This window comes from Symphodus melops (assembly GCF_947650265.1).
Source record: "Symphodus melops genome assembly, chromosome: 17".
NCBI lineage: Eukaryota > Metazoa > Chordata > Actinopteri > Labriformes > Labridae > Symphodus > Symphodus melops.
The window spans coordinates 6347183-6371754 of NC_136707.1; the positions used below are offsets into that span (position 1 = coordinate 6347183).

At 41.9% G+C, this 24572-nt stretch overlaps 1 protein-coding gene across 1 annotated transcript in view; it reads left to right on the top strand.

Annotated features, from left to right (window-relative positions):
* The first annotated feature begins 2175 nt into the window (after positions 1–2175).
* shank1 (SH3 and multiple ankyrin repeat domains 1) overlaps positions 2176–24572 on the top strand; it is a 69302-nt gene continuing 46905 nt past the window's right edge. The window contains exons 1-2 of the mRNA XM_079365760.1: positions 2176–3219; positions 21345–21902. Of these exons, the coding sequence (XP_079221886.1) occupies positions 21396–21902 (507 nt within the window). The 5' untranslated portion in view covers positions 2176–3219; positions 21345–21395. The remainder of the gene's footprint in view (positions 3220–21344; positions 21903–24572) is intronic.

Below are 24572 nucleotides of genomic sequence, written 5' to 3' on the forward strand. Positions count from 1 at the left end.
TGCTTATGATAAAGCACGGCAATCCCATTGTGTTAACAGCAACTGCTTGCTTACATACTTCCAATTAATACTGTTGTTCCAGTCTGAGCCTCATGAACGACACCTTTTAAGCACACCCTGTGAACCAGTTAAAATAGACGTGCTGGTAGATACACAATGACCGATCAATGCAAACCTTATTTAAAGAAACCCCATAGATCAGATGGTGTAATACTTTGAGTGCTGTTTGTGTGAAAGAGTTACCTCCATATGAGTCACTGGCTGAGTGAAGAGGTGGCCAGCCCCCGCTGCGAGAGCTTTCATTTCATTCACATCCGTTTGTAAATGCCCACCTCCGAGCATATGAATGTGATGTTAAGGAGAGAGAAAAGAGTGAAGGAAGGTGACAATTCTTCTTATTAATTCCACTAAAAGCTGTGTGCTTCGCCTGTCAGTGTAGCCTTTGAATCGAAGTACCGACTGCCTGAGACACGGTTACATGACACAGCTTTTTTTAATTTTTAATCTTTTTTTAACAGCAGATATAGTTAGAGGAAGCAGAAGAAATGGAGAACTAAACAGAGATGTGTACTGACAGAACATGAATCTGGAGCTCTTTGTCTTTTAACTGAGGGGACAGGTACAAAAAATGTCTCGGATGCATGATATTGGATTTTGGCTGATAACTAATAATGTTGATTTCATTTGAACCTATTGTTCTTAATGCCTTAATATGCAAAGACCATCAATCCTCCCCCATGGACGAATAAACGTCTGATTATGATTTCTCTTATTATTGAGACAAAGCGGCTTCAACCTGAGTTTCATGTCAAACAAGCCGAATGAGCGACATCAGTGCGTCACTGCCCTGTCTTATCAGCAGAGACATTCTAGAGGTTAATGCGGATATTTAAGTTTGAAGCTTCTAGCGCCTCTTCACTACAGTACACAAATATTGGCTTGCTGATTTTATCATGCAGCCCTCATGTGATAGAAATGTGTACAGTGTTCTAAGCTTTCATAGACTAAATAAATGATATAAAACTGGAGAAAATAACTGTCAGGGTAAAGATAAATGCCCCAAAAATATAAGACCACTGGATTATAGATTCAAATTCACATTTTATTGGGCCATAAAGTGGAGATGCACAACACAATTATTTTTTTTTTTTACTTGAGATCCAATTCTGATGCATACAGTTTGTACTGATAACTAATAGTGTTATTGTTGTCATTGGTAGTATATGTGAGGCTTCACAAAGCTGTAGTAAACCCAGCATTGCATTAGGCTGGCTTCACATACAGACAGGAAGCCCTAACATCTCTCAGGTTTTTCAAATGAAATCTTTTCAACTGAAGTAAGAGTTGTACTTTTTGATCATATAGAAGGAGCTGTTCCATCTCGTCTGAATGTCAGCAAAAAGGACAGGACAACATGAACACCGGTGCAAAAAAAAAAAAAGGAAGTCGCACTTAGGTATGAGATTTAGTACATCTCCATCTCCATCGCCTAAGAATTGTTGTCTCTCAAGAGTGAATGAACAAGAACATGCTATCGACTGAATCACAGTTAATAAGATAAAATGGCAGCACAGGGCTTTAATGTTGCAGAAGAATAAAAACACAAAGATTTACAAGATGTTCTTTTTCAAATACACACCGAGACTGCTTCACCAAGGCATTTTGGAGAAGCCTTTTTTTTTCTATTAGTGTGAATCAGCCTGCTGCAGCAGAGCTTTGCCCTCTTCCAGTCATCTCTGGATTCTGAGATATTTTGTCAACATTTGACATGCAGCGTTGCGCTCTGTAACCCCACAGCAGCTGTGCGTTATTCGACTGTCGACTGGGTGTCTCACTTGAATATCCATGTGAGTTTTCACCAAGCCAGCACAGACTTTGTATATGTACACTTTAGCAATTAACGCATGTGCGTGATCTTTATAAACAAGCATGAAGACCCCCACGTCGACCTGCAGCCCCCTCTTCTCATCCCCAACTATTAAAGGGGTGTTAGCTCATTATAGCAAATATGGCAAATTGGGCATGCTTCACTCTGCAATGATTGGCATAATTGAGCTGATTTCTACTTGATATTCACTTCAGTTCGTCAGTAAGAAGGCTCCCTCTCCTCCCACACTCCCCCCCCCCCCACCACCACATATGGTAATAAGCATTGCAGCAGTGGCTTCCCTCATCCTCTTATAGACACCTCTTTCATTTCTTATTCATATTTCTGTGTGTGTGTGTTTGAGGATACACATGTTGGGTGCACTGCTGCAGATTGTCCCTGCACTGTTCTGTGTCTTCGATTTGGATTCTTGAAAAAAAAAAAAAAGAGAGAATAGGAAATGTTGCTGTCATCGATGTGTTTGGTTTTGGTGTTGACAGTGTGTGTAGACTGCGTGGTAAATTGTTGGCTAATCTTGCATGTGTGCGAGCGTTTTGTGCGCGACTGTCTCTGCTCTGCTGGGTGGATCCCTCCGTGTTCCGTGGTGTGTTCGTCTCAGTGAGAAGCAAAGGGAAAAAAAAAAGAGAAAAAAGCGGAGTTCTTTCTCCACAGCTAAGAGTCTAACTCCAAAACATCAAAGACAGAGATAGGGAGAAACAGAGCGAGAGAGAGAGAGAGAGAGAGAGAGAGAGAGAGAGAGAGAACTAGAGATAAAGGGATGGAGGGAGGGAGGGCTATGCCTTGTATCCGGGTAATGATGGAGCAAAGAGCGATGGAAGGAGGTGGGGTGACAATAGAGAGAGTGAGGTAAAAGAAGGGGGTGAGTAAGAGAAACCTACCTACCAGTGCACGCAGAGAGAGAGAGAGAGAGAGAGAGAGAAGAGGGAGGAGAGTGAGCGAGTGAGGGAGGGAGGGGAAGATCGCTGGACTGAGCGGATAGAAGTGTTACTACAGAGCTGCCTCTGCTGCTGCTGGCGGACGGGACCGGGAGCCGAGGATAATGCTCCATCCCTCAGTGTTCATCCGCACGCCGGACACCTCATAATTTCTCGTGGCAACGGCAGGCAGCCGTGGAGGAGGAGGAGGAGGGTCTTCTTTTTTTTTGTTGCAGCAGTGATTATCTTTTTCTTTCCCTTTAACCACAGTCTTCATTGACATCCTTCTGCTCGCCCCTCCTCACTCCTTATTCCTCTGCATCTGACAACCGCTGGCCCCCCCCCCCTCTCTTTTCTACTTCTGTCCCTATCTCCAGAGGAGGGATTTCTCTATTTCATCAGGGATTGTAGAAGACAGTAAGAATGTCTTTTTTTTCTATTCTTTAAGGGAAACATGCATGGAGATGGTGCATTGGCACGCTAAGGGGTTTATAGATGTGGAGTCAAAAGGGAATGTGTGTGTGCATGTGTGCAGTAGGGCTGGCGGGGGGGGGGCAGCGGGGGGGTGGGGGGGGTGCATGTTCAAGTTTACTGCATTGATGTAGCACATGAAACTCATCCCTCACATGGTTCTCTGTGCATGCAGTATTGCAGATTCAAACGAACAGACACTGCTGATGCGGTGCACAAACACCAGAAATGAGAATCAAAATGAAACGAGAGGAGAAGAGCTTTGGCAGTGGATTACTCCTTGATGCCAGCAGATGAATACAGGTTTACAGAGAAGCGGCAGCAGCAGTAGAAGAAGAAGAAGAAGGGATACAGGAGAAAGTGGAAGAATGAAAAAGAGGAGGAGGGACACATGCAGTATTTGTAGATGGAGAAGACAGGGAATCAGACAACGTATTTGTCATCATCATCATCATAACCCCCCGCCCCCCCAAAAAAAAAAAAAAAAAACTGAGCTTAAGGTAGAGTCATGAGAGATGCTGCCTGTCAGCTCTTGAATGTATCATTGTGTCAAACTGATAATCCCTCCCACATACATTTGCATGGCTGCCAAGGATTGCTGTTGATCTGGTGCACAGAGCAGCTCACTGCTCAGTGTTCACATTAAAAGGCTAACCAGTGCATAAAATCACCCAGTACATCACACTTAGGCTCCACTGACATAATAAGTGTACCGTGTAAGGCAGGGCACGCTTGGGTGAGCATGCACACAGATGCTCCTTACCTTTTTAAAATTGTCCGGATAGATTCTCTAAGGTGCAGCTATAGAATCAAGTGTTTTGCCATGCGTTAAACATCAAATGGATTTCATAAGTGCTGCCCTCTCACTTGAATGGCTGCCTCTACAAGAGTAGGCTCACTCTGCCAGCTGGGAACTCCCGGAAGGTGATGGTGGGTCACTTCTCATGATAAACACAATGTCACGTTAAAAAAAAAAAATCTTAGTGGTTTTTGTTAAAGGTTGCAAGTACAAGAGCTCTTTCAAGAGATGTAGTCGTGTGATCATTTTTTTTTGTTTTTTTAATCTTTGAGATTTGGATTTTGGCATATGCATCCGCCCACCCGCACACCTCAGTCATCGTAACTCATACATGCAGATGCTTGTCATGCTCCGCTGATGTGTCGCCTCGGGCAGACATGGATCTAGAGGATGGCAGAGCGAATCATCGAGAAGAGAGTGTAATATGTAACGGTGAAAACTTGTAGCGGCACCATCAGTGTATCAATGCTGGATTTGGAGAAGCGTGCAGACTGTGTTGTGCCAACATGGAAAGCTTTTGACAAATGTGTAGTTATTCATCCAGCAAGTCCTTCAATTCATGGGACCACATAGGGTGTCTTGTTCCCACCCTCTGTAAGACCCCCAAGAACTTACAGCCCGGCCGCATATTTATGCCTTTGTGTGTTGGGAACAAATGTGGAAGATTGTACTCTATATGTTTGGAATTGTTTCAGTTTCGGCACCCAAAGATGAGCAAGTTAAATGACAAATGTAAATAACCTGATGTTTTAGACAAAAGTGACGTTTCTCATGCACTTTTAAAAGAAGTCTATTTGAGGTTTAGTGTTGATGTCATAAGTCGGTGGAGGGAACACTATTAGTTTCAAAAGTTAGGCCGATGCTTTAGGGCCTTAAAAGTCTTGCTCGACGCCTTCATGGGGGGAATCCACTGGTTCCACAAAACTGATTTTGAATTTTTTAAGTCAACCAAAAAAAGACTGAATGGTATTGATTGCTACTTTCGGGTCTTCTTCAGAACAGCACACAGAGTAGAAGTGATAACCGAATGGATGTTATTTTTTATTCATTTTTTTAATGCAGACAGTTTGATGTCTTTTTAATGCTCAGTCTTGATCATCTAGTATTTGTGTGCATCAACATACATGACTCGCTCTGCAATGCACGGTGCTTTCACTTCAAACACTCATCTCAAAATGGTGTCAAGACGTTTCTTTACACACCCAATAAGGGCTACCAGCTCTCCACCAACCGGATTCAGTGGGACCACACACACTCACTCACACACTCACTCACTCACTCACTCACACACATTTCATTTAAGCACATTAGATCAAAGCAGTGCACTTACTTTGACATGTATTTGACCATTCTGCTGTTTCTTGGGTAGAAATGACTCATGGAAGCTGTAGTGCAAGTTCAACTAATCACTACGCCATGTCATTTGCTCTCACCTCTAATTTTGGCTCATTATAAGCTCATCATAGAAATGAGAGTGCTCTGCATTATAGAGGTCAAGCTGAATATTGTTCACTATTTTGTCTAACTTGTGTATCATCTGTGTGTCTTTTAAAGAGTCTTGGCTTGCCACCAAGGACGCCGAGAATCTCTTCAGTCTTGTTTTCTGTGAGTTTCTGCTATTCTATTTTGGCTTTGAACCAGGAAAAAGCAAAGAGTTAAATCATTGTATATCATGAGACGCTTCTTAGCTTTGACTCAGTTTTGTTTCGAATCCAGCTCTGTGTAGTTTTCCTCCCCGTGAGCTCAGATAATTCCGCCTGTAAAAGTGGAGATGATCTGCTCCAACAGGCCGACGCAGCTGCTGTTGATTGTTGATTAACCGACTGTCATGTTGTTTCGACTTCAGACGCTTTTTGGAACAAAGTGAGTCAAGGTCCAGGACACACAAGTGATGTTCCACCGAAAGAGATGAATTAACATTCAGCCCACGTTAGCGGGGAAATACCATTAATTCATTCTCGCTTGGGAAGTGTTGTTGAACGCCACACTTACAGTTTCACCACACACACACACACACACACACACAAAGAGTACACAGCACGTAGTTGACATTTTCATTCTTTCAGGTCCCTCTTTGGGGATCAAGGGATCAAAAATCTCTCCTGGCCACTCATTCAAATCAACAAAGATCATCAAAAAGAGGATTCATGGACACTGACTTACCTGTCTCAAAGTGGGAAGAGAGGTCTTTCATTCAAACCATGTTTCTAAGGAATCCTCTTCCACAGGGCCTTAGAAAGTTTGTTTTGGACCAATAGCCCTGTTTAGTTGCTGCTGTGCTGATAACTTGTCTTTAGGAGACATCTCTTCTCTCAGTTATGTTCCTGTATTGTCTTCACTCTCTGATATTTGTGCAGGGAATAGAGCTCAACATTCCTTCAAATATTTGCCACTGTGCTCAGAGGGGGATGTAGTTCATAACTCCAGATTTAGCCATCTCTTTTACTCTCTCACTCCTTTTATCACATTTTTTTCAAATCTCACTCATTCCTTCTCGCTCTCTCGCCGGCGGTAAACGGCTGATCTGGGACAGACGGGCCTCCCCTGCGCTCTGTCCTACTTCAGCGTTGTCCTCTCTCTCGTTTCTCCTTATTCCTCTTTTTCTGCCGTTTACTTCTTTCAACCTATATCTCAGCGAGTCGCTCTGTCGAACAGTCCCTATCAATCACTTCACCATCTGTGACTGTTTCATCAAACAGAGCGATGGTTCTGTCTGCTGTTAATAGGCTGTCAGAGTGTTTGGGAGACGGCGGCTCTGTCATTAGAAATTCTCCTTTTTTCTCGACCTGGTGTGATGTAGAAGACTGATGCTTTTCTGCCATGAAGTCTCTGTTGATGCGAACAGAGGAGGTCACGATAAGGAATGCTAAAACTGCTCTGTTGGATGACTAAAATCACACATAAACTATTGCTATCTGTTAGGTTAACATACCTTTGGTGGCATCTCATGACTATCAGTACTTTTCTCCACATTGTCTTGCAGAGTTGCAGGCTATTCTTTCTGTAGAGAAAAGATGGCTACCACTTCTCTGCTAACTTGCCTTAATCCAGCTCTGAAATTGAAACGGTTTAATCTTAATTTATGACAAATATTTTTGTTCCATTACGTGGGTAGGTTTGCACATTCGCCTTCACTGACATCTTCGCCGATTATAAAGTTGTTTCCCTGTAAAATATCCTGCCTTGTGTGTTCTCCTGTATTAGTCACGCATTAGTAACGTGTGTCAGCATACCACTAGCTAACAGCGATAATGCTAATCTGTCAATCTGATCTGAAGATGGTTATAATATTAACCAGGTTCAACCTTCCAGATTGTTTTAATGCTTAGTAATTTCTAAACACAAGCTGAAGCTGATGGAAATGAACAAAAGTGTTGAACTTGTTGTTATATTCAGACTCTATAAGTCACACGTAAGAAGCTGTCCGTTTTTTGTGATCTCACAGAGGGAGGAAAGGTTCAAACTTCAACTTCTTCAATTGAGGAGTCTATTCAATCAAACAAGTACTCCATGGTTTATTCACTGATGTTGAAATGTTGTTAAACGTTGCACCACCAGCTAGGTTTTTTGCCACTATGAATTCCAACGCACTTCGCTCAGCAAAGCGGCCACTTACAATAAACGATGAAGTAAATTTTAATCCTTTCAGGTCAGCTTTTGGTAGTGTTTGCATGACGATGCATGTCTCAGCATTATAGATTGGTATATTGTTTGCACTGGTTTAAAGTTGTAGCCCACTTTTTGTGAGACAAAATAGGTATGAAAAAAGGTCCTATACAACAAATGTTATAGAACTCAGGTAATGACCTTAAAATCAAGAGATTACCTAACAAGTCGAATTTTAAAAAACTAAGAATTTATGGACAAACTGTGATAGCGTCCTATAGACCAAAGCTGTACACATTGGTTGTTCGAATATCAGACAGTCAAAGTATTTAGATATTGTTAAAAAAATATTGTAGTTTTCTGCAGTTTATTGTTATTGGCCTCATTTATAAAAGTTTACGTTAAGACTGTAAGGCTAACTGAGAGAACAAACTTATCAGTGAAGTACTACATTAGGACATATGGGAACATATCAAGCAGCAGAATCAAGTTTGACTCATTATGACGTTTAGCTCAGTACTTTTGCGATAGGAGTACAAATGAAGAATCTGCATTCGTGTACGTCAGTGTGTGCATTTGTCTCGGGATTAAGTTTTCAAAGGGAACAACCTCCAAACCACCACACTGAAATACATTCTCAATAGATCACTATGATTTATCTTGAATGCTGTGACGCTCTCTCACTTTCTCCTACCTCACAAACTGATCACATCTGTCCTGTTGCAAAGACACCATTCATGGTAATAAATGAGGAGGAGGCGGGGAGTTTGGCGGGCTTTGGCCAGACTCCCCCATGCATCATGACTCCACTCTCAGTTTATTGAGGGTAATTGCGCCATTGAGAGTCGAATTGGGGGGGGGGTTACAGTTCTCCTAACAGTCACCGCTGCATCATCAAAGTGGGGTTTCTATATTTAGCATCAGCAGATGCATGGTTGCTTTGGAACGTGTAAGGTGGGGTGTGTGATATGTGTGTGTGTGTGTGTGTGTGTGCGACTATGTGTGTATTTGTGCACGATTACAGGCAGCGGCATAAGCATCAGCCGTAGGATATAGTGCTGCTTTCAGGTCCTATGGGAAAGATGGTACATCAGAACTTGTAACTTGAAAGCACTGTTCATTTTGGCTTCCAGGGGAGAAATACGTCTTGGAAGTTGGTGTTCGCAGCTTTATCGACATTAAGATACATACAGTGAAGGCAGGAATGGCAGGTTTTTTTTCTGTGTCAGGCTCCATTTCTTAACAGTTCTAGACAATTTCTCACCAGCAAAATCCATTTTAATTATTCTTAATTTGTGACCTCAAATGACTTAACACAATAATTCTGTCATGTTTTCATGCAAATCCTACATTTGTTGTGACTCATATTTTGATGCACATTGAGTGCAGCACTACACGATTGTGAAAAGTGTTCAGAGAGTATCCGACCAAACCTGGTATCGTGTTCTTTTATCTGTGAGCACCGTATTTGCTTCATCAGAACACTGACAATGTGTGAGAGCTGTGTGAAAGCATGGCATAGATTAAACTGGAGTAATCTTGGTGGGTGAGAGATTGTGTTTAATTGCTGTGTTTTTATCACAGTAGTAGGTAGCCTTTTGGGGGAAACTGCTGCAGCTCGATGGAACATTCGTTCTCGCTGATTCAGTTTTCTACACTACGTTTTGAATGCAATAATTAGCTTTGACAAAACAAAAAACATTAATGCATCTCTCGTTGTCCCTCATCCTCCCTCTGCAACCTCTTTGAATAATAGTGTTATATTTCAATTTGCCTCCCAGCAAAGAAGAACCTAATTCGATTCAACTCAACTGAGCGGTGGCTCTCTGCTTCCATATTGCATTTCAGTGTTTTTCAAACTGATCAGTCATCAAGATATGCAAAGTGTTATTTTTGGTTTTCATTTTTCTGATTCTCCCTCCAGGCTGGCCTCCTCCTCCACCAATGAACTTGTTATGGACAAAAGTGTGTGTTGGTGTGTGAACCTTATCAGTTTGTTTATGTGTGCAAGTTTCACCAGCAGTAGGCAGCTGTGGGTGTTTTAAAGTTTATGGGAGATGATGGATCTGTGATGTACAGGGCAGGGGAGGGCTTGGGCGCCTTGCTGCATTAATAATGAAAGCACAGCTGGCAGTATTTATAGTAACAGTGGAAGGGGGGGCATGGCACATTGAATGGGATGTGAAATATGAGATGCAGACGATTCAGCCAGCTTGCCTGGACATCAGACAGTGTGAGTTCACGCACGCTGGGCAGTGTTGGATGTGAAATTGGCTAACAGTGGAGCGATATGATGGCGACAGTCTAACCCCCTTACACATTCACAGAAAACATGCTCGGACATACAATGTGTACTAAGTAGCACACAAAATATAACATATGTCCTTGGATCCCGGCAAAGTGAAAGTGTTTCATCAGAGAAGGAGAACAAGAAGTAGAGAGTGACAGATGGAGCTAAAAGAGGAGAAGAAAAAGATTGTATTCAGAAACAGGAAATGTAGGGAGGAGAGCATGTATAGAGGAGCCTATAGGAGTTGTTTGATGTGAAGCCATATTGATTGGCCTACATTGGCTGAATTAAAACAGGGATGCATGACAGCTTTCTCCAGCCGTGTTTAGAACTAATATAATCTGAATGGAGCAGTGACTGGCAATCATTAAGCCCAGGGCTATTTTGTTACTTTTATGCCACTTTCATACCAGATTGCGAGTAACTCAGATGGCAGCTCTACATCAAAAGTGGAAAAAAAAATCCCAGTGAAGGACAAGATGGTGAATCATTGTTATACATGCCAGCAGGGGAAACCAGGCACATCATATTGATAATGTTCAACAAACTGAATTGTTTCCTTCTACAAATGCTTTTGAAATAAGTGGATATGCATTGAATGGAATTGAATATTTGTGCTTTCTTTTCAATCGTCAAGCAGAAGCTAAGCAACCTTTTTTAAAAAGTTTGCAAAGACCGTGAATAAGGCATGTTCCTATTATCTGGTGTGTAGTCAATGAACTGGGATCTATGTGAAGTTTATTGTTTTTTAAACAATAACAGTAAAGAGTAGGAAGACACAGAGTTCAAACAGGACAAAGTCATGAGGAGGAAGTTACCTTATCGCTGACTTTGGGTTAAACTGAGTAAACTTATTGAGTTTAAAATAAAATGAAAAAATGGGAAATTCAAGCAAAAGTCCAGGTGGGGATGAGCACAGGCTCTTCAGCCCCTGACATGATGCTAATGCTAACAACAACTGGCTGCTGCATGGGTTAGTGGATGAGATTAAATGAGACAACTGCAGGGTGTCTGGCTCCTTTACCAGGATCTAAAATGACCCAGGTGATGGTAGTGACTTTGTTAATATCATGTCTCTCCTGCATCTGGTGAAATACATTTTTCAGGTAAAGCTTACTCGATGTCAAGCAGGAGAATGTATTTGAGCTTTACTAATGCAGTATTGAAGATTAGCACTTAAAAGATATGAACATAACATATGAATCTAAAATTCTTAAATGATTTAATCAGAAGTGGGTTACTGCCCCGAACAATGCACCATTACAAGACAGCAGATATTTGATGTTGAATATTTAAAATCTGAAATGTAAATCTACGAGTAGAGCTTCATCCACGACCAGCATTAAAATAAAAAAAAAAAAACGAAGAAACTAAATCATCAAATCTTCTTCACATGCTGCTTTTCAATAATATCTGTCTCCAGCTGTTCATCTGTCTTTTTCTGTAAAGATTAAAATGTGATTGTCTCCTATCAATGTCAAAGAATTAATTTCAGGTTAAGTTGTGGAAAATTTAAGTTTACATTTATTCTTGTTAGCTAAGCGTTTAATTATTACTAATTTTGTGAAGAATGATGAATAGGCAAAGCTGTATTAAATAAGTGTGTCTGATTGAGATGCTGTATCCGTCACCCAGATGCATGTGTAGACAGTCGCTCCTCAGAAAAATGCTGATTCAGTTATTTTTCTATCTCAGACAGCTAAAAGCGCTTCTCAAGCCTTTTTTAAAATCATGACAGCTTTGTCCTGTTTTTTTTTTGTTTTTTTTGGCCCTCTCCTCATTGTTCCTCTTCGTATTTGAGACTTTGTGATTGAGTATGAATCACATCTCCCATTGGGTTTCCTGCTTCAAGGTGTTTAGTCTTGTCAAGGGTGCTTGCTCATCAAAACCCCAGCTTTGGTGAACTCCCAGTGGGTCCAGATCAAAACTTCCATTGCTGCACTGACTCTGCTGACGGTTGGTGCTTTCTGACAGCACTTCAAAGGATGAGATCTAAAGAGAGCAGCAGAACCGAATGTGAACCTATAAGACAATCTGAAGCTGTGGAAAACAAAAAAAAGGACGACCAGGAGCAGCATGGTCCGGCTCTCGTCTTTTGCCTGAAGTCCTGAAACAGCATCCATCTTTAATTTTTTACAACGCTGCGTATGTTCAGGAAGTGTCATCCCCTACAGCAACTCCCATTGTTGCTCATTTATTCATGAGGTCCCCTTGCACTGCCAACTAATAGTCCCAACTTGGCCCCTGTGTGGCCCCAGATAACAGCAAGTGGGTCCTTCCGCTCTCAGTCAACCCTGCCAGCCAGACAAGGGACCAAAATCTGTGTGATTTAGGATATTACTCAGCCATCAGAGAAAGGCAGCTTGTGTAGTAACGTCCATAAAACAAGTACAGTGCCTGAGCAGTCCTACAGAGATTTAGAGGCGATGACGAGTAAAGCTTATTAATTAGCGAGCTATTTGTACGCGATCTCAGCTCTCTGTCTCCCCAGCTGATTCCCTATCTCCTTCTCTGGAAGAGCTAAAACCAACACCGTGGTCTCTTACATGTATGCGAAGACATTTTTTTTTGTGAGTGTAAACAAAGCTTTATTAGTGAGTACACAAAAAAAGAATTAGTCAAGTCCATCAGATATTGAATTAACTGAAACATCTTCAGCAGGGATTGCCTACCCATCGAGTCTCGACTAGTTGGCTATAAAGTGCGTTAAATGATTATATTTTTAACTGAATGAATTGAATGACATTTTTGCTTTTATGTTAACCATTAATATTCTTTACTGTGTGTGGCCCTAACACAGCTTACACCTTTCAAAACTGGATTCATGGCTTGTAGCTCATTGAAACGGCGACTTCTCTGTGACTGGTTCTGACATCCATCAGTTGTCAAGATCTAGAGCTCCTTGTAAACGACACACATCGACTAAGCAATCCTCTCCTCCTCCTCCTCCTCCGTCGGGGGACATCAGCGACCTTGTAACAACATTTGTATACAGACTAATATGGCAGGTGACCTATGCAGTCCACAAATAGAGGAGATGATACAAATTTAAAGCAGGAGAGAAATTAAATCTTCATTTATTACGAGCACAAATGGTCTGTTTAACATGATAGTGACTCGGGAATACCTTAAAGACGCATAATGCTGTGTTGTAAGGTTTGATAGCCTGAGGTAAACTCCATGTTGAACCACAGGGAAACACACTATCAGGTCACTCTTACCCCTCAGGAAGAGCTCAAACATGCATTTCTTTTGTGTGTTTCTTCATGTAGTAGTTGTTCACCCACTCACATCCTCACTATAATCCACCGATGTCTATGAGTCCTCAGTCCTATTGTTTTATTCTCAACAACCAGAGACTGACATTTAGATAGATGTCTTTGGTCTATTGTAGTTGTGAAGGATGTTTAAATTAAGTGTCAGCCTGAATGTCTCTGTGAGTGATGGACTGCGTTTGCCTCGGTAAACATTATGAACGAGTTAAAATGATCTTAAAGTCTCAGAGTGGGAAGTTCTCTATGATAGCATTATAGTATGCCATGAATGGTTATGTGAGTTTGTTGCTGATAAGATAAAGTTACTTTTTCCATTATCCTTATCAAAGGGGAATTCCAAATAAACACTTGGTATGATATCATGCTTTTTTAGCTAGTTAGAGGCTGTTAGAGCCCGAAATGTAACGACTCGAAAAGTTGTAAAAAAAAAAAAGAAATACAAGTAAAAGAAAAAAAAGTAATACAACCAAGAACGCAATAACTGGTTGAAAAAAAATGCTGAGCCCAAACATAGTAACTTTTTGCCCAAAATGTAACAACTTGTTAAATTATGGGCAAAAAGTTACAACGTTTGGATGTTGTGGAGTTAAGTGTGTGTGAAGAGTTGAGTGTGTTTTCGAGGCTCCATTATGTGCTGCTCCTGTTTCTGGAGGTGTCTCAGGCATTTGTCCGCCAGTGAAGACGTTGCACTGCCCGCCCTTTACTGTCAAACTCCAACCTCTTTCCTGCAATAATTCTCAGCCTAATTTAGCAGCACGTGGGACGGTTACATCAGATTGTGCGTAAAACACATGGCTTCATTCTCCTTTGCTCCATCTCTCACGGGTCTTTACTGTTTTCGATTAACATCTGCTGTGACGTAAAGCTTTCACACGAGTGCCCCAGTGCTGCAGGGTGATCACACGTGTTAAACTGACAAGAGGGTCAAAGTTTACACACAGTATTAGCCTTTAACCATCTGTATAAACGCATACGTTGGACATTATCGCACTGGATCTTTGTACAAGTTAAGGTCTATGAGGTATGTGTGCATTTGTGTGCACATAGTATCAGGACCATTTTGTGTGAAGATGTCAAACAAGGAGGGAGGGAAATTGGCCGTTCTAGTTTAGTGGCAGGAAAGTGGGACGATCTGTTCTTTGGAAGTTTCCCAGTGAAATTTCCTGGGGACCAAGACACTGAAAATATCTATCTATACACGTTATGTCCTACATAAAGGAGACGGTGAACCAGAGAGATAGAAAGAAAGAGATGGAGGGAGAGCATATTAAGATACATGTGTGATCGGGAGGGATAAAAGGAGAAAGTGAGGGAGGTCAAATGTCACTGTACTGGTGGGAGGTTGGTCTTTTGAAGCCATTACACAGACAGATGATAGATTCAAGCTCTGTAGAACCAGGTCAAGGCTCATTCAAGTCACCCAACAAAGTTACCTCATGTTCCCTTTCACTTCTGTCACGTAAGAACTCGTCAAGTAGAAGAAGAAGCACCGGCACATAACCCAGTTTTCCTCCTGACGTCTTTTTCCACAATGTCAGGTTCTAGTGCTGGGTCACGGTGTGGGTAAAACACACAGAATGTCCCTGTGAGTTGGAAGTGGTGGTTATGGGGGCCATGCCGTGCCCTATTTATATTTGCTTCTATGATGTATTCATATTAGGTTTTTTTATACCTATATGTGGATGAGTTACTCCCTAATTAAGTTTAGTGTGTGGAACATACAATTTAAATTTGTCAATTTTACACACACACACACACACACACACACACACACACACACACACCCACACCCCGTGGGAGGGATGTACCAGCTGACATCTCTCTCTCTCTTTCGCTCTCCTTGGCTGGCGTTGTAGACTATAATAATAATGATAAAAAAACGGGACAAAAAAGGTCGGCAGAAATACCTTGGCAGCCATAAATACTCTTGGGCGATCTGCCCAGGTATACGGTCTATGTGTGGAAAAAAAAAATGAATTAAATGTTAAAAAGGCTTTCCATACACTTTATGATCAAGATTCTTAGCTTCAAACCAATATTATTAATTAGTAGGAAAAGCTTCTGTAGCGACAGATAATCTACAGTACATATCCTCATACACAGAGTATAAGTGATCTGTTTTATAAAAAGCCATCTTACAGTAAATGATCAAAAACCTCCTCCGAATGTTGTAAAAGGCGACCAGTGATTAATTCAAATTCAGAAATCACATTACAGCACATCATAAAAAAGCAGCAATGACACAGCCTGTGTGTGCTTAACACACTGCTGTGCTAAATCAGAGCCCCAACAACAAACGCTATAAAAAGCGACATCACCGACAGAACAGATATAAATATATAAAAGCTGTCAGATGTTTGCAGGCGTAAATGAATCCACTGTGAATGCCAAGGGGAAGTAAGACATTCAAACCAGCTTATCAGATGAATAAAGTTAATCCACTGCTCTTTTGTAGCCTACTGTAAGTTTAACACACATCTCAAGCTCAGAACATCGGCCCTCTCACTCATTACCATTTCATTTAAGACGTATTTAAGACATTTTTAGTTATAAGCTCGTTCACTTTCTTCATGGTTCCACGAGAAGAGCAGCACATCTCTTAAATGTGTAAATATGTAGCGTTCACTAATTAGCTTAGCATAGCATGGTGTTATAAAACAGGAGAAAGGGTAGACTGGCTTCCTATTAGCAGCTCAAAGTCAAGTCAAAGTGAAATTCAGGATGTTCTACATCAACGACCACCATCTTGCAATCTGGTTTACCTAAGAAAGTGCTTCAGCAGCCTGAGTCGGGTCAGATGAAAATCTTTCAAGGAGAGTGTGCAGCTGATCAAAGATTCGTCTTGTCTGGAGAGATTCTCTTCAGCTTTCTTCTGTTTGGCTGAGGACAAGATGAAGAGAAACTTATCTTCAACACAGGCCTTTCTTCTTCTTTTTTCTTCTACCTCTTCTTTGGATCGCAAAAAGTCTATTTCCTCAAATACCAAACGAATTCTTTCAACTTTAAATCGGATATCTTAAATGTGGGGCTGCATCCTGAAAATGACAGACCGCCTTTACAAAGCAAAATGAGAGCACTGAACATGTTTCGTGTTCTCGATGCACCGTGCTACGCTTCTTATTTGAGAGTATTGAGTTGTCTCGCTTTCATGCAGGGTGATCTCACTTCCCTGGTGGAGGTAACATCTCGGATTGCTCGACAAGGTGAGGGTGAGCGGGGTTAATGAAGCTCTAAGTTGCCTTGCTGACTGAAAGCGGTAATGATGTGACCTGAACCTGAAGCAGCTCTCACTGGAGAATACGGAGATACAGATTCATGACAGCCAGGTATGAAGCGGAGGAGATGATTATCGCATGTTGGCATTAGGCAAAATCTAATCGCTCCATCGCCCTCCCCATCCTCGCACTCACACACACGCACACAACCACACACACACTTGAAACATTCATTTCAACACTCTTTTGTGTGTGAGTCATGACTGTCTCTCGCAGGAACAGATTATCAGTTCTCTCTTTCATAACTCTCCCCGTGTCCTGACCTGATGCGACTAAAGTTGACGCTGAGCGTGTCTCAAAAAGTTTGGATTCGACTCCATGTTCGCTTGCTCTGCCTAATCCCTCAGGATCAGGCGATAAATCTTTCTAATACCAACCTTGAAAAAGATTTGAGCAGAGGTAAGAAAGCGTGACCAACAGGTCCGTCACAGTCACTTTTAGAGGGATGATGATCACGGTGTTGTGTAGGTGGATTGTGCTCAGCAGCTTCAACCTGCCATCCTCTATAAATCTGTGCAGAAAACTTTGTGTCTGCTTTAAAGATATCCTTTCTCGATGTTTCTTTTGACGCGACTTGAAGTGGGAAATATTTGGAAACAGCAATGTATCATCGTCCTGAGTTTGAATCACTGGAGCTAAATATCGACATTTTCATTGAAAAAGAAAATACAGCACTTTGATTGAATTTCCCTGCCAAAGTGACTCAACGTTTCACAACTGGATGACCCCTTATGGTGGCGCTTATGGTGTGAATGAGTGCATATCAGGAAGGGAAGTTAACAGGCAGTTGAAGAAGTCGACAGAGAGATAAAAGACAAAGAAGAGGACTGAATGTCAGACAGCGGTTAAAAGATGAAGATGGAGCGCCATGAGTGAAACTGACACTGAATGAAGCAGTGAAGAAATGTGCACTCATTACTGGCAGCTGTGGCTCAGCGGTGGAGTCGGTTGTTTACCAGCTAGAAGGTCTGGGGTTTGATCCCGAGCATGTTGAAGGTTCCTTGGGCAAAACACTTAACCCCAAAGTGCTCCTGCTGTTGCTGCATCAGCAGCAGCGTGTGACCATGAATGAATGGGAAGACTGACTGAGCACTTTTACATGCCAGCCTCTAAAATCAATGAGTGAATTAAGTGTGATTGGGACCTGTGGTGTAAAAACCGCTTTCAGAGATCAGAAGACCAGAAAAGTGCTTCACAAGCTCAAATCCATATATTACTTATTTAGGGGTATCACTTGATCAAATCAGTGATTTATCATTATATGATTGTCTTGCAATTGATCAATGTGACACCAAAGGTTTTGTAGACCACGTATTGTGTAATGTATCATGTCGTGAGTTAGCCTACGATTCCCAGCTCTAGTCTATATTCTATTTCAGAGCATCACAAAAAATAAGATTCATCAAATAAGGGCTTTTATCTCTTTTTTTTTGCATACAAATATGGAGGGAAAGGCAAAAATCCAAACATAAAGAACATCAAAACTAGCTCTGGCTTTAGGCTGCTTCATCCAAAAAATATTGGCACTGGTTTTATGGTTTGACCCAGCTTTCATCCTCTCTTCCTTCTGCTCCTTTCCTCCATGCAGCCCTGTGAATTCACGCCTCGGATTTCACATCCACCTCTCATATTCAGCTCCTTCCCTCGCTGTTCTCCTTCACTGTTCCTTTGTTTCCCCCGCTCCATCGTAATCGCTGCTGCTTCTTTTGTCTCACTTTTTGCTCGCTCTCCTTCATCCACGTCTGTCGTTTTCTTGTTTCTCGGGCACCTTCTCTCTCTCTCTCTCTCTCTCTCTCTCTCCAATCACTCCCCTCTTACCTCCCTTTTCCCCCACCATCCCTCCCCAGCTTCCCCTATCTCTGATTACTCAGCATTATGCAAATATATGGATAGCTCACATCCATTTATAATCAAATCTACTGTAGGTTCATCTCCCTGGCTGGTCAGGCTTTCTGACAAGACTGTAAGAACGTTGTAACTCCCTCCCTCTCTCTCCTCCCTTGTTTGTGCGCCCTTGTCTATTTTACTCAGCAGAACCTTCTAACAATTTGGTTCCCAGACCTTTTCTCCTTCCCCTGCCATCTACTGTTTCGTCTCACGAGTTTGCATTCGTTTTTGTTGTTTTTCTTTCATTCCTCCACTGAAACATTGGAATCATGTTTTTTAATCTTTAAGGGACCTTTCTTTCCCCTCTTGCATTAAACCTTTTTCAAACTTTTATATAAGCAAATATGTTTGCCTTTAAAAGGTAACAAGAGCCTTGAAACCAGAAAAGAAAAGAGACAAAGGCCACGTGTCCACCTCGTCTTTTTTCCGGGCATTAAAGCGTTGGCAGCTTGCATAGCGTTTGTGCGCTGTGACAAAAAAAAATGCTGCACGTCTGCCCCGTCTCTATGACAACAGTCTGATAACGACAGCCACTTTATCACCGACGCAGCTCTGTTACTTCTTACTTAATCTTTTACGTTTTACATCCGTTTATTTCCCGCTACAAAGTGTCGCAATTTATTTATCTTGGTTGTCGAGACTCTAATTTCTGTTCTCTCTGACGTCTTGACCAGCTGTGGACAATCTGGATGTTGGATCTGTCAAACTTGTGCAGTTTAATGCCATCTCCATGTTCCCAAACATTTACATTTGAATAAGCAGTTTACGTTCATATTGTGGTGGATAATTCTGGTTTTGTTCAATGTATTGTGATTGCAGACTGATAGCAGATTGCTTTATTGGCATCAAATAAATGAAATATGGAACATTCTAAGCGATAGTAGAATAAGAGATGATGAGAAACATGTTTTTTGAAAACCATGCCTTTGATTTCCAAGATTAAATAACATAATAACAATCCCATATCAACACATTGAAACTCAAACTTTTTGCCCCATGGCTGGCTCCCTTGTTCTGCGTTTCTGTTTCTTTTTCATTTATTATGGCACATTTCCCCCTTCATGTTTCTTGTTGACAGCTGGTAGTTTAATCTCAGAGTCTCGTGAGGGAAGTCAAACACTTTTCATGTCTGACACTCCCCCCCCCCCCCCTGTACTCCATTTACAATCTAAAGTTGCTTTATCACTATTCTGTACTTGATGTTTTTTCAAAGTAAAAGAAAAATGGTATTTTGAAAAGCAAAAGATCAGAAACTGTCATTTGAAATTCAGTTTTGCTCAGTGTCTTCAAATCACTGCTCCATTCCCTGCTAGCATTATCTTTGTCATGACTCAGTCTGCAGGGAAACTAACTCGACATTATACAGCACACATTCTGTCTTGTATGGTTTAAAAACCTAAAAACTGTAATTTACCTTAACCGCACAGTGTCAGATCAGTTATTTCATCAGTTCTCCTTCTGTTCATTGGTCAGTCCCCTTTGTGGGAGTTTGAGCGTCGTCTGTCACAGTTTGTCATCCTGCTGTTTGGGTCTGTGTGGAGCTGTCCAGAACGTAGCAGTGCTGAAAACTCTGAAACAGAGTGTACCGCCGACCAAGAGCCACACGGGACATGTCTGTTATGTTGCTCAGCTTGCACATGAATGCAGCGCAGCATCACTGCTGCTCTGAAGAGGCTTCTCTGTGAGAGCAGCAGAGTGCATGTTTGATCACATGAAGAGCTGTTGTGCATTACGAGTGTCCATATGGCCGGCGCGGCAGACGTGACTCACTTGCTGATGTTTTAAGTTTATTGAGGATAGTTCTGGCTTTTTCAAGACACTTCCATGGATTGGATAAAAACAAATGCCATTTAAGTCTCTAATGCAACAAGAAACTGCACTCCTTTTTTTATTTAGTATTGATTGAATAGCAGTTCCAGCAGCTGTGTCTGTGTTACAGGGTTTTAAGTCGAGTGTACAGTCTAGTCTGGTTGAAAATACTTGAAGAAAAAAAGTTCTGAAATTGTTCACACAAATTGGAAGGGCTTTAATTCTGTACTTTGTTAAAACATGATGTAGAGATCTGTAAGCCAGCTATCATCACATTGTGATGTTTCTTTTGTGGAAGTTTGTTTGTGGAACCTTTCTGACAGCTTAGTGTATAATAAAAAGGCCTAAAACAATACTCCAAACAGTTTGCCTTTATTTCATTTTTTGTAAAAAAAGAGAAAGATTTGTCCTCGGTTTGTAGATGACACATATTTTTAGACAAACCATCTTTATGAGCCCTGGAACTGAGCAGAAGTTTGGAATAACTTCTCAAGCACTGAAACATTTGTTTTGTTTGATGTTAATCATCTTATTATTTTTTTAAGTAATCCCTTCATTGAACTCCAAAGAGAAACTTTCGCTTTGTCTGACATATCCAAGCTAATGGAAAAAGGATATTCATAGTTTTAAGTGTCTTGAACAAAATTGGATTGAATTGATAGAATTATATTTCCCAACTTTGTGAGCGGTTAGACTGAGCTCAGGGTCAAGAGGTCACCAAGGCCTTCTTTGTAGGCATTTAAAGCATTAGGTGTCACAGCAGGGCTTTCATTTAGAGCATACTGCTATAAAGTACAATATTTCCAACTGTAGTACTATCAGTCAGAGTCAAATGTTGGTCATCACAGGCGTCAGTCACTGTTGAGAAAATCCTCTGCAGGTGGTTAACAGCTCAGGCAGGAGAGAGCCTGAGTGCTGAATACTTACAGCACAAGTGGCTTCATTTATACACAAGGTGTGAATGGTATGTCATCATGTGGTGAGGGCTAGAAGCACTGCATGTCTGTGAGCTGTCTGTTACCATAGAGACCAGAGTTTGTTGGAGTGATGTAATATGGAGGCCGTGATACTGTTCGTGAAAACTGCTTAAAAACTTCTTTGTTGTCTCTTCTTTCCTTCCTCCACTGCAGTGTCTCTCTGGGAATGATGGTGTTGCCACAGCTGCCGCCCTATCTGTCGCCATGACGATGCCGTTCAGCCCCCTGTCGAGCGACGAGGAGCAACAAAGGATGCTGGGAAACAATCGACATCTTTATCCAGGTGCAGAGGACGAGGAAGAGGAGGAGGAAGAGGAGGAGGAGGAAATGGAAGAGGATGAGCGTGACGAGGACCAGGAGGAAGAGGAGAATGGCGAGTTGGAGGGCGAAGAGGAGGAAGAAGAGGAAGAGATGGTGGAGGAGGTCAGACACGGAGGTCTATCGCGAGGGGGCAGGGGTGAGGGACACAGGCAGTCAGGTAAACTGGCCGGACGCCCGCCTGGGGACAGACAGATTAGGCCCGGGAACCCCGGGCACACAGCAAACCCTTATTCGTCCAACCCCGGACCCACGCACCAACAGCCAGCCAATCACATTCAACAGCAGCAGCAGAGGAGGCTGAAGGAGCGCAGCTCCAGCTCTGTGCCATCTGAGGACACCCACATCGCCATGATGGTTTTTCGCATTGGCATCCCAGACATAAAGCAAACGGTCAGTGCTGTTACCACACACACTCACATACACACACACACACACACACACACTCACACACACTGCCAACAGCATTGCAGCAATGCCTGTTAGAGCCACAAACACAAAATGCTGCAGTAACACCATCCCAGCCGCTACCCCACATTTAGTCAGAATGCCTTAGGTTTTCTTAACATAGTACTAATCTAACAATCCATAACTATTTGGTTGCTTTAACAAAGATCCATCAAAAATATTTGCATCAAACTGTGAGGGGCTTTAGTTCGATGTTTTGGTAAATATACTTATTAGCTCTCTGGAGAGGATTGTAAATCCAAAGCCAGAATCGGCTTGAACAGAAAAACAGGTAAAAACAGGATCTGCGAAAAGGTAACCAAAGGGCCTCCCTTCTGAACACACTGAATGTTATTTGTTTAAAAGACTGGACTGTCACAGATCTCATAATGCTGGTTTGTAGTTTCCATCTTCAGTCACTGTGCGAACTTCTGTGGCTTGTGTCTGTAGTTTTTGTTGTTGACACATATATAATGGTATCAATTGCCTTGTCTAACTATCCTAAGAAGTACTTAGTGTACAGAGCTCTCATGTTAGAGTCAACGACTGCATCAAAGGTCGGCCTGAAGAAGTGTAGCTTTCACTTTAAAGATGACACAACACGGAAGTCTTTATAGCACCTCTATAAGAAGAGTATGTTTACAGCATGTCTCACCAGATAAGGGATGTTGAGGATTGATGTTAGGTAGGAGGGAGTCTTGTTCACAGCTCTACCTTCTCACAATCTGTCCACAGGTATATAACAGTATGTGTCCAGTCAAAAGCTGCGATGTGCATGTGTTTCAGAAAAACAGCAAGTCTCAGAGGATGAGTTTTTTTTTTCTCCATCTCTCTCTCTCTCTCTCTCTCTTATTCTCTCTCTCTCTCTCTCTCTCTCTCTCTCTCTGTCCGCATTGACAACGGAAAACTGTGAGAAGCACAATCACTCGTCAGCAAAGTGAATGATCAGAGAGGGTGAGAAAGACTCAAGGTGACCCAGCCCCAGATAGAGAGAGAGAGAGCTGGAGGTAGAGCGAAAATTGCACACAAGAGCAATCATGATGAGAATATGTGGGCAAGAATTTGATTTTAAAAACACTTGGAGCCACAGAGGATACAGAGAAAGTCAGAAAGAGGGGAGTTGAAGTGAGGAGAAGAGGGTAGCAGAAGGGGGGAGCCGCTGCCTGTGACTTTATGTCACCCAAGAGCTTTTGAATGGCACAATAAAGCATGCAATGAAAAGCCCTTTTCTGTCACGCTTTAAAGAGGGTCGTCCAGAATCATGATTGACCGATCTACTGTTGCTCTCCGTTTCCTGAGTCGGTCTTACATCACATCTGTGCCTCCTTTAGCAGCGTGTCTAAATTAGCTCCACAGGCCCCAAATGCAGCTGCTTTCATGGAGCCTCTCCTGAAAAATGAGGTAGCAGTCAGAAATCAGACAACCAGGCCTTTTTTTTCCTGCCTTTTCTTCCCTCTGTGTTTCTCTCCGTTGAAGTGATTCATGAATAGTTACTGATAATTGAATTATGTAGAGCAGGGAATCAGGGCTGCAAGGCATTGAAGTTACATCCAAGAGTGTTTTATGGAAGGGGAAGAAAATGGAGGACGTAGAAAGATAGTAGAGTGGGTATCGTTTTCTCATCGGCAGATTAAAGCTAAAGCAGACCGTCTTTGTGTTCAACAAACAGAAGGCCTCTCCCTCAGACATGAGCCGTCTGTCCTCTCTCCTCCTTTTATTAAAAAATCGAGGCTTCTTTGAGGATGTCGGCTCTATAAATCATCAGTGAAAATGGAACAGCAAATAAAATAAATGTATGTGTAAGTGTTGGTTTGTATGCGTGTCCATATCTCATATTTACTATCCCAATGCACTATAAATGCCTCGCTCAACACTTCTTCCTCCCTCTTGCTGCCATGTGATTTATTATTGATCTCTGCATGGGTGTTTTCAGTGGTACAGTGTGTGTGTGTGTGTGTGGTCGATTGAGTGTTTTTTTTTAAAACCCAACCATAAATAATTTACCTCTCCTATTTATTCCAACAAATCGGCATCAAAGTTTAATTTCAAAAAGATGGATAAATGCTCAGGAGGAAATTGCCTGCTTGTCAGTGGAGAAATAGCGTGTTAGCAAAGGGTGGAGACTGAATGGATAAAAATACAGTGAAGAGGTAGAGATAAAGATAAACAAATGAAGATCAAAGCCGATGGATGTGGAGAGAAAGGTGGCTTTGAAATGTCGGTAAAAAGGGTTGAAGAGAGATCGAAGAAGACAGTTGTAAGGAGAGGTCCAGGTGGATACGGTGACGCACACCGATCATTTCCTGTTAGGCTGACGAGAGGCTGTGAAAACTGGGCGCTGATGGGGAGGTTGAGGGTTGCACGCAACAATGGCTTGAACTAGGAAGCTAAGGACTGTGGCAATGTGATATACTGAATGATGGCTTACTGATGAAAAGTTGCGTACAGAAACTGTTTGTATAAAACCATATGTAGGCCCGTTCCTGCGTACATCAACTTTATACATTCAAATTAATGTGAATTTGAGAGCAGTTGCACGTGCCACTTGGCCCTTCTTTTCTCCTCCCATCAAGAACAACGCAAATAACTTAAATTATGCCACATGCCGGGACCTTT